We start from the raw sequence: 16,968 nt of genomic DNA, 5'->3' as shown, positions 1-16,968 counted from the left end.
AAGAATTTCAAGTAACAAGGAGTGTCTGTGATCTGTGGTCTATTTTTGACCTGGACATACACAGACTTTGCATACTACTGTATTAATTTATGTATGTTTACAAGTATAAATTCTCCTGAAGTTTCCACTGCCAAGGCAAACATCACCAGAGATTTGAATGTAATTTAACTGCCCTTGTCTCCTTTAAGTAGTCCCATAATAACATGTGCTGCTGGCTTATTGCAGCTTAGGTGTTTTCCCTCATGCTTATGAATAACTCTAGTTGGCTTTATGAATAACATACTCACAACAGTAGTCCCATGAGCCCGTAAATGAGTTATTAGCCATAAAGAATACACCACCCAAAGCTACAAGTAAAATTTATGCCTAGCTTAATAACATGGTTGCATTAGCAAGATTCTGTGTACTCCCCACTACTAAGTCAGGCGCTTATAGAGTAGGCAGTTAGGTAAACATGAGCTGGAGACAAGGGTGGTGATAAATACGTTACCATTAGAAACCTAAGGGCACAATATCCTGACTTATAGCTTTCAACATCCTGGCATTGTGGCTTCCAACACCGTGGGGCTGACAGACCAGGAGCCACAGGTGCACAACATGTGCTCTCCTCTTCAACCTGGGCCCCAGGGTAAACTATAGCTTCATTATAATATATTTACACTGGGGTTTTGACACCCCACCCCACAGCAGTGGGGAAAGATGGCTATGACAGTTCCAGTAAGAACCCTGTAGGGCCAAAAACTACCCCTCCTGACCATTAGAAGGAGTCACTTAAATGACTGGAAATAACCCCAGAGACTCCTCACCAGCTATGACCCATAAGCTAAGCAAACATTATAAAGAAAAGACACTCTTAACCCCAGTGCAGCTGGCCTCTCCAGGCCTGCCCCCTCTACTATCATGAGGGTGTACTGTCCTTAATAAATGGCTTTGTGCTTGCTACTTTCCTCCTGGCTGTCTTTATTTGAGCGCAGATCCTCAGGTAAATGTTCTGTAGGAAAACCTAGAACTGAGATCTCCGTTCACAGAACAGAGACTCCCACCAGTAATAGCTGAATAGCTAAATTTGGTTTTAAGAATGAAAAACTTGATAAAATGCTTCATAAAGTACTATACAAAAAGTTACAATGCTTTACTTTCAAGAGAAAAAGATGTCACTGTGTATTTCTTTACTTGGCCCTTGAACAGAAACTTTCACTGGGGCCTTGGGAAGGCAACATAAAAATAAAAGAATTTGGAAAATATGTAGCAATTTCTCTAAAGAGCATGGTGCTTGAGTTTAACATTTGTTGTGGAACACTGTTGAACATTTGTGTCATTTTTTCAATAAATATTCTTTAATGCTGACCACTTTCTGCAATTGTGTTGTATCTCCCAACTATTTTCAGCATATTTGAAGCCAATAAATACTACCTAGTATACTTCAGATGCAGTGAATTGATAAGAAGAAATAGTGTCCTGATTTAGATTTTAGTGTGATGACTCACAAAAAAATATCAACTTTTGGGGGCGCCTGGGTGGCTCAGTCAGTTAAGTGTCTGACTTCGGCTCAGGTCATGATCTCACGGTCTGTGAGTTCGAGCCCTGCTTCGGGCTCTGTGCTGACAGCTAGGAACCTGGAGCCTGCTTCAGATTCTGTGTCTCCCTCTGTCTCTGACCCTCCCCCGTTCATGCTTTGCCTCTCTCTGTCTCAAAAATAAATAAACAGTAAAAAAAAAATTTTTTTAAATCAACTTTTATAGCTGCCCAACAAACTTCAAATAGAATGGCCCATGACACTAATCATAACTCACTAGACAGCCTGAGGGAAAGACCTCTTAGAATTAAGATGTTACAAAAAAAAAGCAGGTCATCTGGGGTGCCTGGGTGGATCAGTAGGTTATATGACCAACTTAGGCTCAGGTCATGATCTCACGGGTTCATGAGTTCGAGCCCCATGTCGAGCTCTGTGCTGACAGCTCAGAGCCTGGAGCCTGTTTCAGATTCTGTGTCTCCCTCTCTCTTTGCCTCTCCCCCACTTGCACTCACACGCTCTCTCTCTCTCTCTCTCTCTCTCTCTCTCTCTCTCTCTCAAATAAATAAACATTAATTTTTTTAAGAAGGTTACCTACGTAAAGGGAAAACTGCCTAGATTGCTGCTCTACTTCCTCTGTGGTAGGACATATACCATTAACATTTTTTTTTAATTTACCAAATAATTTGTTTCTGAGCAATTTTTAGTTTAAACATGTATTTAAGAGGGGCACCTGGGTAGCTCAATCAGTTAAGCATCTGACTTAGGCTCAGGTCATGATCTCATGGTTCCTGAGTTAAAGCCCTGCATCAGACTCTGGGCTGTCAGCACAGAGCCCGCTTCAGATCCTCTGTCCCTCTCTCTCCACTCCTTCCCTGCTCTCTCTCTCTCCCTCTCTCTCTCTCTCTCTCTCTCTCAAGCAGGGTGCTTGAGTTTGACATTTGTTGTGGAACACTGTTGAACATTTGTGTCATTATTTCGATAAATATTCCCTCTCTCGCATGCACTCTCTCTCTCAAAAATAAATAAACATTAAGAAAAAAACCTTTAAAAGTGTATTTAAGAAGTGGCAGGTTGAGATTTCAAAGGATTTAAGCAAGGAAAATATATCCCTTCACTTTCAGTTTTAATAGAATTCAAACTTGACACACTACCAAACCATAAAATAAATACAGGGAGGTCCAAACATGTTTTGACTTTTCTTACAATGATTACTTTATCTTTAAAAAAATATTAAATAGTAATTTTTTAATCGGATGTCCCTACTTTGCCGAAACATCATCCTCCCCCACTTATCTTGCCTATTGCTAATCTCACACTGAATTTGACTCTCTATTAATTCTTCCCCATGTTTAATTCTAATATAAAACCACCAAGACATAGATCAGTTAGGTAGAAAAGTAATAAGATATTTGAATACCAATGTTCAAATTAATAAATTTTACTATTAAAACTTAATGCCAATATTACTGACTCTGATTCAAAATTAATATCAGTAGCAACTATAATTCCTACATTTTTTACACTGTAATAGTGTCTCCAATTTTTACTTCTTAGTCCTCAATAAGAATACTCATTAACAATATAGTAGAAAGAATAATGCAAATTTTGTACTTATTAGTTGTACTTCTACTGCTTATCTACTATAAGTCAGGTACTGCATCAGAGAATTTATGTGTATCTTCCTAATGATTAATATGATATTATTTCTATTACTTTTGCAAAAACTAAGACTCAAAGAGTTTAAGGCAATGTGCATAAAACATCAAACTACACAGCAGAAGAATTAGGATTTTATTCCACATCTGTCTTACCAAGGACTTACTAGTACCCCATGTTGTACAGCCCTGCTGTAGAGATGATGGAAGAGGAAGGTGCTTTCAGCAGGAAAGCTTGTCACTTTTCAAGGACTAACTGCCTCAGGGAGCCACTTTCTCTTAATATCTTTCTGGGGTTGTATCTTCATATTGCATCACCAAGATTCATCCCTGGTTAGATCATAATAGATTTGAGAGATCATACCAAACCCTCAAAAGGACAGAGGGAGAAGGTGCTAAAACCAGCTTTACTAGAATAACAAAGACCTGCAACTGTAAGGGCAAATACAAATTAAACACAGGAGGTCAGTTCTCCTTGTTGAAAATAAAGGAATCAATCTCTTCCCCTTTTCCTAGAACATTTACTTTAGAAAACTTGTGACTTCTTTCTCTCTTTTACACACACACACACACACACACACACACACACACACACACACACATTATTAGCCATAAGATTTTATATATATATACAAATATATATTTATTTATTTATTTATCTTAAATACATATTAAAAGGCCAATTAAGCCTCTTGTCATCTTTATGACTCACCAATGCCTTTCCCAAGGATCTGGGAAGTATCTCTTTGAAATGTAATCACCAGGGAAGATAACACCCTATTTCCAAATTTCCATGGGAAAGTAGAAGCCTAACTTAGGTGGGTGGGAGCCTAAAAACCACCTTTCTCATAAAGACCTGCGAAGTGTATTTTTCTATGGAATAAAACCAATTAGCTAACACAGATGGTCACCCCAGTTTCCAAATAAATCTAGGAGGAACTATGTGTGATAAATGGTGCTCCAAGCCTTCTTACTTGAGGACCAGTTATTATTTATATTGAGAATATGTATACAATGGGTTGTGCCTTCCTGACTATAAAAAAGGGTGAGATTGCTTTCTGCCTTTGTAATCTCTAAGTGAATTGACTGTGATGTGCATCTGATTCTGATTTAATGCCTATTCATTAATAAAATTATTTTATTTTTCATCTACTTTTATGGAAAGATTTTTGGGGTTGGAAAAAGATTTTATTTTTAATTGTATTTCTTCCTCACAATACTTGCATAAATATAACCTCTTGATAGCTATCTCCATTCTACTTAACCTAGTCAAACCTAAAACAAACAAACAACAGCAACAACAACAACAACAACAAAACGCTCAAAAATGGACTGGCACATAGTTGGTATAAAATAAATATTAGTTGCCTCTGCATCCAAGTTCATATACAAATAAGTGGCATAATTCAGATTCTATCCAATAGATAAGGGTATGGTATGGACACATAACCCAGGTCTGGCTATTCCAACTACTGCCTTCCCAATCGTAGCCTTTTGGATTAGTTCACAGATGAGCACATGGTCCAACTTAATCCAGCCGATACCCCTCCATCTACCCCAATCCTCCACCATGGATTTTGCTGAAACTTTGGCAAAAGAAGACCTCTATCTCTTTCAAAAGGAGATCCCTAAGAACCAGGTAAGCCTAGAACAAAGTTTCTTAACTTCAGTAAGACTGATATTTGGAGCAAATAATTCTTTTTTTTTTTTTTTTTTTTTGGAGGGGAGGGGCTATCTTGCACATTGTTTAGAGGTTAGCACCACTGGCCTCTATCCTCAGATGCCGGTAGCAACATCTCCCCCACCTCCTTAAGTCAAGACAATAAATAATGTCTCTCAACATGGCCAAAAGTCTCTTGGGAAAAGACTCTTGGGTTATCCTTCCAGTTGATAACCATTGGTCTAGAGCCACCTTGGGTCGCCTTTGTCACCATCTGGAAAGAAAGTACTTAAGAATAAAAACTACAGAGGAGAGTAAAGCCAAGAGACAAAAAGGCAGCAAAGGATGTGTCAGACATTAATGACATACTTTAAGACCCTGAATCCAATTATACTTGAAATGAGAACCACCATAGGACTTTTTTAGTAATATGAGATATTTTTTAAAGTATATCTGTGTAAGCTATTTTTAGCCATGTTTCTGACACTTGTACCTGAAATAGTCTTGATTGATTTCATAACTACCATACAACATACATACAAATAAATATGACAAATATTAAGCTGGTAATTAAAGTGTGACAGATGTTATGCAAGAAGGGTAGTGTGGAAGCTCATAGCAGGTGGGCTTCCTGGGGTGGGGTGGGGAAGCATCACTGGACAAGTATATCTGAAGTTAAGTAGAAGTAATTCAGATGAGCTGATTTGGGTGGAGGTTGAAGAGAGTGGTACAGTCAGAGAACTAGCCTAAAAGCTTTAAAAGAGAACAAGGCTGAAAAAAGTCCACCTGGGTTTGGTTGGAGAGGACAAAATAGATGAAATATAGAGAGGTGTACCAGTTAGCTTCTCAACAGAAAACAGATGGCACACTCAAATGATAACTGAATAGGATTTGTTTACAAAGAGAAAAATTAATTACACAAGTCCGGGTGGAGGGTAGAATATTGATTCTCAAATTTCAGCGAACATCAGAATCACCATTAGGGCTTGCGGAAAGAAAGATTGCTGGGCTCCACCCCAGAGTTATAGATCTAGTAGTTCTAGGTTAGGGCCTGAAAATTTGCATTTCTAACAAGTTTGCAAGTGAAATTGATCTGCAGGTGTATGGAACATATTTCAAGGACCCCCAGTGTTGGGAAGTTTTAAGGGATGGTGCAGGAACCCAAGGCTAATAGCACCTAAGCTGTAACCATCCTGAGATCTGGAGAAACAAACCTATGTAGGGTGTAAATTGGAACTGAGAACAGGAGATAGATTTGTATAGATCAGGCCTCATAATAAGAAACTGGCATTCCTTGTAGGCACACAGTCAGCTCAAGCCAACATCTCAGGGAGCAAGGAGGGAAATAAATATTCTGACCTCACTCTCCTCCTTCCCTTGGATCTCTTACTGGGAGCCCTGTTGATTTACTCCATGTAAGACAACCTCCCAATACAGAAAGCATGGTGGAGAAGAGCTGAGAGTACATCTGGAGGGTAAAAAGAAGATTTCCATAACAGATAGACAACAACCAAATGTGGAAGTATTATAAATATATTATATAGTCGGTGCTTTATTGTTAGGACAATGGAAACTACTGATAGATTTTATGTGCGAGAAAAGCGTGATCAGATTTCTTCTTCTGAAACGACATCGTAGCTGAATGATATAGATGATAGATAGATAGATATATAGATAGATAGATAGATGACAGATGATAGATAGATAGATAATGGATATATATATACAGATAATGTATTAGAAAGGAAAGATCCTCATATTGGGATATTATTCCAGGTAACAGTGGAGATGGAGATAAGTGAGCAGGTTTCAAAATTATTTAAGGACAGGGGCCCTAGGTGGCTCAGTCAGTTAAGTATCTGACTTTCGCTCAGGTCATGACCTCATGGTTTGTGAGTTTGAGCCCCGTGTCCTTCTCTGTGCTGACAAGGTCAGAGCCTGGAGCCTGCTTCAGATTCTGTGTCTCCCTCTCTCTCTGTCCCTCCCCCATTCACACTCTGTCTCTGTCTCTCTCAAAAATAAATAATGATTAAAAAAATTATTTAAGGACCACACTCAACAAAACATGATGGAGTGAGAAATAATCCAAAAATGACTACTAAATTTTGGCTTAGGGAACCTATTGAATCATCACTCCATGTACTGATATAAGAAATTCTTCAGAAAGAAAAGGTTTAAGAAATATAAACAATAAATTCAGTCTGGAATATTCTATCTTTGAGATGCTTATGAAATATTTAAGCAAAAAATATAACAGAGGTAGGTTGATATATGCATCTAAGGCTCACGCCTAAAGATGCAGAATGGTGAAATTTCAGTTTGAGCATGGTAATCAAGCTATGAGAGAAGATAAGCTTATCCAAAGAAAGCAAGGAGAGCAAGCAGTTTAGGATATTTATCTGATTATCAGGAAGAGTTACTACTTTGTGTTGAAATTAGCATATTCATAAATATGCAAACCAGGGTGAGGTTGTACAAAGAAAAATATATTGACTATAATCATCATTCTAGTTTAATATGACTCATGCTAAATATTAATAACCAAGGCTTGGTTGGCAATATGAAACATGAGGAAGGCACCAAGAAAGTGGATACTAGGACAGAATAGTACTCTACTAAAGGAAAAATAAAAGGTGAAGTGAAAGATATGGCACTAAGAAGAATAAAATGATTCAGTAACTTGAAGCCCTCATCAGTGGTCTCAATCCAATACTACAAATAATTTTCTTTTTTTTTTCTTTTTTTTTTTTTAATTTTTTTTTCAACGTTTTTTATTTATTTTGGGACAGAGAGAGACAGAGCATGAACGGGGGAGGGGCAGATAGAGAGGGAGACACAGAATCGGAAACAGGCTCCAGGCTCCGAGCCATCAGCCCAGAGCCCGACGCGGGGCTCGAACTCATGGACCGCGAGATCGTGACCTGGCTGAAGTCGGACGCTTAACCGACTGCGCCACCCAGGCGCCCCTACAAATAATTTTCTTGAGAAACAAATATCAACTGATAGAATTCCCCTTACTATTCCTTCATTTTGGGTGCCATCCTCTTTTATGCCATAGATCTAAATCATTATTTCCTAACCTTCATTTTCTACTTTTAATTTCTTTGAAAAAAAAAATAGGCTACGTATGCAAAGGTTTGTTGCTGGATATACATTTGTATTGGTATGTGCAGGATCCATTCTACTTTCTTCCTGGATAAACACCCTAATTTTCCTTTAAAAATTCACAGTTCCTCAAATCTAAATCTATGTGGTTTTAAAAGGGATTCACCCCACCTCCTAATTTCTTGTGTGAATATATTGCCTCCAAGCTATCCAATGAGAATAGCACTTCTTTCCTTTTTATTTTTTTTTTATTTTTTTTCAACGTTTTTTATTTATTTTGGGACAGAGAGAGACAGAGCATGAACGGGGGAGGGGCAGAGAGAGAGGGAGACACAGAATCGGAAACAGGCTCCAGGCTCTGAGCCATCAGCCCAGAGCCCCACGCGGGGCTCGAACTCACGGACCGCGAGATCGTGACCTGGCTGAAGTCGGACGCTTAACCGACTGCACCACCCAGGCGCCCCACTTCTTTCCTTTTTAAAAAAAATATGTTTAAGTTTATTTATTTTTGAGAGAGAGAGAGAGAGAGAGAGAGACAGCAGGGGAAGGACAGAGAGAGAGGGAGAGAGAGAATCCCAAGCAGGCACCACACTGTCAGCATGGAGCCTGATGTGTGGCTCGAACTCACAAACTATGAGATCATGACCTGTGCCAAAACCAAGAGTCGGATGCATAAACAACTGAGCTACCTAGGCACCCCAAGAATAGCAATTCCTCTGAATGGGATAATTGGTTCAGAATCTAGTTTATGACCTTGGTCTGGCCAATGAAACCAAATTTGGGGTCCCTTGATTAAATTATAGGGTCCAGGTGTTTTACTTCTACCTGGATGGTTGATCTAGAACTGTTGGTGGCAATTGTTCTTGCCATCTGTTGAGAGGCACATGTCTAAGAGTAAAACAAATACAGAGAAACAAAGACTACATTGAGGCAAAATATCAGGGAAACTAAATCTTGATATTCTAAATCCAGCCACACTACCTCTGGACTTTACAAAGATGCAAACAAACAAGTTAACATTTTTGCTTAAACCAGCTTGAATTAGATTTCTGATGGTTGCTGCTATAGTAATATAAGTGAACATAAAGTTTAAGGTTTCATATCTGATTCCAAATCATATACATTTTCATCATCTTTAATAGATTTTACAAAGTAAAATATAAATGGACCATTTATGCAGAATTTTTTAGAAATAACTGATTAAGCCTAGAACCTCAGGACCTTATTGAGTAAATTTCAAATAATTAAAATAATATGTTGAAGATTAAAGAAAAATAAGTTTAATGATAATTGTTTATTTGTTTTGTTATTCTGCTTCTAACCAAACCCTAACATCCCCTGATAGATAGATGATAGATAGATAGATAGATAGATAGATAGATAGATAGGGATAGAGACAGATCTCCCTTATTCCTTTACTCTTGATAATAAACTTTATAATTAATAGCAATGAAATATCTTCAAAATGTTGTGAAAACTGCCTATTTTTGCTACTTCCATTAGTAAGGACTTTAATTTAGGGTACAGTTTTCATGGTTTTTTAAAAGCAAAATATATTTTGTTACTTTGTAGATATTTGGCAATAATTACATGCCTTAATATTATGGAAAATGTCAAAATAAACTTAAATGTTAAAAAACACAAAGCCAAATGTAATATTATTATTATTATTTTTAAAAAATAAGAGTTTATTTCAAAGAGATGAATTAATCGACACTGCCAACTAAGAAATTATGAAATAATGCTTTCTTGACCAAAGAAGGAATGTCTGGCTTTATTCAACTAACTAACTAACTAACTAACTAACTAACTAACTAACTAACTAAATAAATAAATAAATAAAATGTCTATCGCCAGATTAATACACTTAAAATACTTTATTTTACACAGTATCTTTATTCTATTCTTTTTGCATATAGATTTCTCTCATCTCTAAAGATAAGAAGTAACCTATGCTAATCCAGAAAATTTTTATCATAAAATTTAGAGTTCGCATCATCATTCCTTCTATTGATTATGAAGTCAGTATTATAAAAGTGAAAAAGAAATAAATTGTTGGGAAACCACATTATAATTTGCAAATTAGGACTAAATATTTCAAGATATTAAATCACTAAATACTAGTGAATTTAAAACAGATGACTCTCTCTAATAGAACCATACATCCCTCTTAGATTGTTTATATTTAAGGGCAAAAATAAGACATCCTTTGAAGATAATTATTTAAGGAAATACATACTTGAAATATATTACTGCTCTTTGCCATTATTAACCCTTGACCATCAAAAAACTTTTAAAAAGTAAATATTTTAGCAATCTACAAAAGGTAATGATAAAAATGAGAAAAAAGGCTTACGTGATCAATCAGTTCACGGACCATTCCATTCCACTGTCCATTGGCATCATCTTGGGCTCCATATTTCCCATCCTCCACAAGTCTAATTTCATACGTAAAGCCAAGGATTGTAGATAACTCTCTGAGGAGGTCAATACAATAGCCCTCAAATCGATCATTCCCATAGAGAGGTTTGTCAGACTTCTTAAACAAGACATAGGGTTCTTCCTGGAAACAGTAAACATGAAGGTAGGAAATAATAGTTAATCATGAAACTATAAGAATTAAAGCTTTCCTTAGAAGATAGAATATTTCACATTAATTTAGAAATACAGACAATTTTATTTTTTTCCTAATTGTAATTCACATAGTTTGAAAACCTAAGAAGGCAGATTACTTTTGGAATATTTGTGCTTCAAAGGAGAATATTTAACTATAATAATTTCATCATTACTATCTAATAAAAATATGTCACATATCCCATATCATATATCTTATATCATATATAAGGGATAGTATATAATGTGATATATGCCATAAAATATGTAATACGTAAGATATCATTTCACATGATTACAATACCCCAGTTTGAATTATATCATTTAATCAATATCTACTGTGCTATTTCAGTGGGATATATTGATGGAAAAATGAAAAAAAAATCCACTGCCTAATTGCCTACTATGTGTTAAAAACTGTAGTATGGACTTTTATATATTACCACATTTTGTCCAAACAACCATGAAAATCATAACCACTATATTTATTTATAGAAAAAGAAATAGTAGCTTACTTTGGAATATAGAAAAAGAAACATTTATCAAGTGTTTATACATTCATCCGACAATGTTTTATGAAGCGTCTACTATGAGCCAGCCCTCCTCTATATAAAAGAGAAATTTCTGAGTCATAAAGTTCATGATATATATGAGGAAATAAATAATAAATGCCTAAACAAGTAGAACACATAATTTCTGATACTGATAAATGGCAGAAAAACATAAAATAGGGGAATAGGATACAGAACAACCTCAAGGTACTTGGCAAGATAAGAGAAAACAAGACAAAATTGAGAAATATGTCTGGAAGTCTTTGATGAGGAGATGAGAGATGAAGTAGAAACTAAAAGATGAAAAAGAATCTAGTCATTTGAAAATCTGACAGAAGAGAACTTCAGGTCAAGGATACAGCAAGTAAAAGCCTTAAGGCCAATATGACACTGGAGTGTTCCAGAAAGAGGACTACAGCCATCAGTGTGACAGGAATCACATCCAGTAAGTGAGGGAATTAGTTGAACAAGGTCAGAAATGTAGAAAGAATGAGAAGCCAAATCCTGTAAGGCTCTGAATAACAGGCCCTGTTAAAAATTCACATGTTTGGGGCGCCTGGGTGGCGCAGTCGGTTAAGCGTCCGACTTCAGCCAGGTCACGATCTCGCGGTCTGTGAGTTCGAGCCCCGCGTCAGGCTCTGGGCTGATGGCTCAGAGCCTGGAGCCTGTTTCCGATTCTGTGTCTCCCTCTCTCTCTGCCCCTCCCCCGTTCATGCTCTGTCTCTCTCTGTCCCAAAAATAAATAAACGTTGAAAAAAAAAATTAAAAAAAAAAATTCACATGTTTAATTAAGTACTAAGAGAATCCGTGCATTAGCATACTTTCGTGGGGGCAGGTGGAACATGGTATCTGTATCCAGATATCTGGTATCCAGAGTGCAGTTGGCGGTACTACTTATTTCTATTTGACTATGGGTAAAGCCTCTGGAAGGTGCTGTCAGAAAAAGACACTGCAAAGTGGAAAAACTTAAAAGGCTGCCATGCCAGTCCATCTAGAAAGATGACCACCCTCCTCCCAACCCTGGGAGAACAATACTCATCCCATGAGGGTCATCACACCTAAGGGCATTTTAGATATGATAGCAATGTGTCCTCTTGTCCACACTCATCTCAGAAACAAGACTAATTCCATTTTTCTTCCCATCACTGTTGACCTGGCTTATCCCTGTACTTTTCATACACACTCCAACCTGACCAGTGTGCTGTTCTTCTGACACTCCTACACACTGAACTCTGTGCTAAAGAACTCTTGCTTAGAGATCAGCACATTGTTCCACATTTGTAACTAATTTTTGGAATTCCCTTCAACTTTTTGCTTTATCGGACCCACATCTTGATAACACTGCTTCTCCTTCAGCTCTCTCTCTCCCTCTCTCTCTCTCTCTCTCTCTCTCTATCTCTCTCTCTCTCTCTATATATATATATATATCCACTATATATAATTTTGTATATTTAAATATAAAAGCCATTAAACTTTTAGAAAATAAAAGCATAGGAGAGTGGCGCCTGGGAGGCTCAGTCAGTTAAGCATCCAACTTGGCTCAGGTCATGATCTTGCAGTCTATGAGTTTGAGCCCCACATCTGGCTCTGTGCTGACAGCTCAGAGCCTGGAGCCTGGAGCCTGGAGCCTGCTTCAGATTCTGTGTCTCCTCTCTCTGGCCCTTCCCCTCTCGTGCTCTATCTCTCTCAAAAATAAATAAACATTAAAAACAATTATTTTAAAAAGCATAAGAGAAAATCTTTAGACCTGACACAAAATGCACAATCATAGAAGAAAAAAAGTGAAAATTGGACTTTATGACAATTACATTTTTTTTGCTCTGTGAAAGACACCATTAAAATTATAAAGACAAGCTACTAAGCATAAAATACAGCATTCGTTTATTTATTTATTTTTAATGTAAATCCAAGTTAGTTAACATATAGTGTAATAATGATTTCAGGAATAGATTTCAGTGATTCATTATTTACATATAATACCCAGTGCTCATCCCAACAAGGTCCTCCTTAATGCCCCTTGCCCTTTTAGCCCATTCCCCCACCCAACACCCCGCCAGCAACCCTCAGTTTGTTCTGTGTATTTCAGAGAATCTTAAGGTTTGTCTTCTTCTCTGTTTTTATCTTTTTTTGCTTCCCTTCCCCTATGTTCATCTGTTTTGTTTCTTAAATTCCACATGAGTGAAATCATATGATATTTATCTTTTTCTGACCTATTTAGCTTAGCATGATATACTCTAGTTCCACCCACGTTGTTGCAAATGGCAAAATTCCTTCTTTTTTATTGCCGAGTGATATTCCATTATATTTATCAGTTGATGGACATTTGGGCTCCATCCATACTTTGGCTATTGTCAACAGTGCTGTTGTAAACATTGGGGTGCATGTGCCAGTTCGAATCAGCACTCGTATATCTTTGGATAAATACCTACTAAGTGCAATTGCTGGGCCATTGGTAGTTCTATTTTTAATTTTTTAAGCAAACTCCAAACTGTTTACCAGAGTGCTGCACCAGTTTGCATTCCCACCAATAGTTCAAAAGGGTTCCTCTTTCTTCTCATCCTCGCCAACATCTATCGTTGCCTGAGTTGTTCATTTTAGCCATTCTGACAGGTGTGAGGTGGTATCTCATTGTGGCTTTGATTTGTTTTTTCCCGACAATGAGTGATGTTGAGCATATTTTCATGTGTCTGTTAGTCATCTGGATATCTTCTTTCTAGAAATGTCTTTTCATATCTTTTGCCCATTTCTTCAATATCCAGTGCTCTGGCTTTTGGCCATTCTAATAGGTATGTATTGGTTTTTCACTGCTGCTTTAATTCAAAATTCCCTAAGGACATATGATAGTGAACATCTTTTCATATACTTCAATGGAGTTTTATTAGAACTATTTTATTTATTTATTTATTTTATTTTATTTTATTTTATTTTTTGTTAATTTTTTTTTCAACGTTTCTTTATTTTTGGGACAGAGAGAGACAGAGCATGAACGGGGGAGGGGCAGAGAGAGAGGGAGACACAGAATCGGAAACAGGCTCCAGGCTCTGAGCCATCAGCCCAGAGCCCGACGTGGGGCTCGAACTCACGGACCGCGAGATCGTGACCTGGCTGAAGTCGGACGCTTAACCGACTGCACCACCCAGGCGCCCCTATTAGAACTATTTTAATATGTAAACTATTTTACTGGTTAGGGTATTTTAATTACTAGTAGAACTATTGTATTAGGACTATTTTACTAGCTTATTTTATTAATTGTCATTTTTCAGAGAGGTCACATAGCTAAAAGATAAAAGCTAAGAAGGGACTCAGCTAAGAACTCAGGTTTTCTAAATTCCAAAATACATACTTTCCCCATTATTTTATGTTGCTTTCTACACCATAAGAGCATTTGTAGAAAATCTACATGTGCTGGAGTTTGAAATGGAATTAGATCAAACACATAGGAAACAGAAATTAATTTGTAACTAAAATCAAAGCTAGATATTTAGGCTTACCATGAGGTAAAGGACAGTAAGGATCCTAATTTTTAGTACTATGTGATCACATATAAAATCTATTCTCCAGGGGCACAGAGAATACTACAAATGTGACAAATACAGTCTTCTTCCACCCCTGTGACTATCATACCCATTTTTCCTCTCTACTCTTCTTTTTTTAATTTTTTTTTGTTTATTCATTTTTGAAAGACAGAGAGAGACAGAGCACAAGCAGAGGTGGGGCAGAGGAGAGGGGGTGGGACACAGAATCTGAAGCAGGCTCCAGGCTCTGAGCTGTCAGCACAGAGCCCAATGCAGGGCTCAAACTCATGAACCATGAGATCATGACCTGAGCTGAAGTTGGACGCTCAACCGACTGAGTTACCCAGGCGCCCCTCCTTTCTACTCTTAGTGGCATGCTAGTCTTCTAAGTTAGATAAAACGTTTCTATGGATGACAATTTAAATGCCCCTTTTACCTTGGAATATATAATATAATATATATATGTATATGTATATATATATTATATTATACATACACACATACACATATATACACATTTATCTTCTGAACTAGAGTTAAGCAACTTATATGGCATGATAATTACTTAAATTTGCATCAAAAAGACCAAACATCATCGGGTACATAGCAGAAAACAAGTAAAATGACTTCCATACTGAACAGAATGTAAATGGATTGCTCTGGTCAACTGTCAAAGCCAAAGGAACTTGAACTTGAAAGAAAAAATTATAAGACAGGGAAATTCTCCTATGAGTTTCAGGTATGGTGGTAACAAATCCTCAGTTTCCTAACCCATGGGCAGAAGGTTAGAGATTTGACAAGAACATACCATATTTCTCTGCAGAAGATGGGACAGCCTGAGAATTTGGGACTGGTAGAATGGGAATCAAAAGAAGCATGTGGGTACAATACATTAATTCTATTGAATTAATATTTTAATTTCATTCAGTTTTTGATTTATAAATAAATGTTTTTTTTTAATTTAAAACTCTCAAAATATTGATGATTTGTTAAGATCCATACACTAAATAATAGAACTATCTAATATTTTCCAACACCTATACTTTGTAGCAGACACTGTTCTGGGTGCTACCCTTGGATAAACTTATTTATTTCTCATTATAACCATAAGTCCATAATATTATTATTTCTATTTTACAAATGAAGAAACTGATGGCAAGAGTGCTTTTGCCAAGATCAATAGCCAGCATACAAACTAGAGAGTCAGATTATTGGAATATTTGCCTCCACAGTGTACTTTCTATATTAAATGACTTCTAATGATAATTTCCAAACTCAATTTGAATGCATAATTTGCACACAGCTCATTAGATAACTTAATATATATTGTATGACTTTATTATTTTTTCAATCACTGAGATTAGCCGCTAGGTTAATGTAATGTATGCAAAATGGTAATACATTTACTAATTGAACAATGCAATCAAAACAACATTGCAGAAAAGTAGTAAATATAGCCCTTTTCACTCCCTGAGCAGCACCATGGCAGTAGGCAAGAACAAGCTCCTTATGAATGGCGGCAAAAAGGGAGCCAAGAAGAAAGTGGTTGATCCATTTTCAAAGAAAGATTGGTATGATGTAAAAGCACCAGCAATGTCTAATATAAGAAATACTGGAAAACACTAGTCACAAGAACTCAAGGAACCAAAATCACATCTGATGGCCTTAAGGGTCGTGTGTTTGAAGTAAGCCTTGCTGATCTGCAGAATAATGAAATTGCATTTAGGAAATTCAAGCTAATTACTGAAGATGTTCAGGGCAAAAACTGCCTAATTTCCATGGCATGGATCTTACCCAGGACAAAATGTGCTCCATGGTTAAAAAATGGCAGACCATGATTGAAGCTCACGTTGATGTCAAGACTACCGATGGGTATTTGCTTCCTCTCTTTTGTGTCAGTTTTACTAAAAAACGCAACAATCAGATTCAGAAGACCTCTTATGCTCAGCACCAACAGATCCACCAAATTCGGAAAGAGATGATGAAAATCATGACCCAAGAGGTGCAGACAAATGACTTGAAAGAAGTTGTCAGTAAATTGATTCCAGACAGCATCGGAAAAGACATAGAGAAGGCTTATGAGTCTATTTATCTAATGATGTCTAAGGATATCTAATGATGTCTTCATTAGAAAAGTAAAAATGCTGAAGAAGCCCAAGTTTAAATTGAGAAAGCTCATGGAGCTTCATGGTGAAGGTAGTAGTTCTGGAAAAGCTACTGGGGATGAGACCGGTGCTAAAGTTGAACGAGCTGATGGATATGAGCACCAGTCCAAGAATCTTTTACAATTCAAACATTTAATGGTGACAAATAAAAAATCTTATTTGTGAAAAAAAAGTAGTAAATGTATAAT

At 36.9% G+C, this 16,968-nt stretch overlaps 1 protein-coding gene and 1 pseudogene across 6 annotated transcripts in view; one reads left to right on the top strand and one right to left on the bottom strand.

The window, feature by feature from the left end:
- The window catches only part of GRIK2 (glutamate ionotropic receptor kainate type subunit 2), a 670,394-nt gene that overhangs the window by 211,062 nt on the left and 442,364 nt on the right, over positions 1-16,968 (bottom strand). For all 6 annotated transcript variants that reach the window (XM_086707502.1, XM_086707501.1, XM_086707504.1 and 3 more), the window contains exon 11: positions 10,293-10,499. In XM_086707502.1, coding sequence (XP_086563628.1) covers positions 10,293-10,499 — 207 coding nt within the window. The remainder of the gene's footprint in view (positions 1-10,292; positions 10,500-16,968) is intronic.
- On the top strand, positions 16,078-16,946 carry LOC112862164 (small ribosomal subunit protein eS1 pseudogene; annotated as a pseudogene).

Source organism: Puma concolor, chromosome B2 (assembly GCF_028749965.1).
Source record: "Puma concolor isolate L17-30 chromosome B2, mPumCon1.1.hap2, whole genome shotgun sequence".
NCBI classification, from domain to species: domain Eukaryota; kingdom Metazoa; phylum Chordata; class Mammalia; order Carnivora; family Felidae; genus Puma; species Puma concolor.
This window is presented reverse-complemented; position numbering and strand designations above follow the sequence as displayed.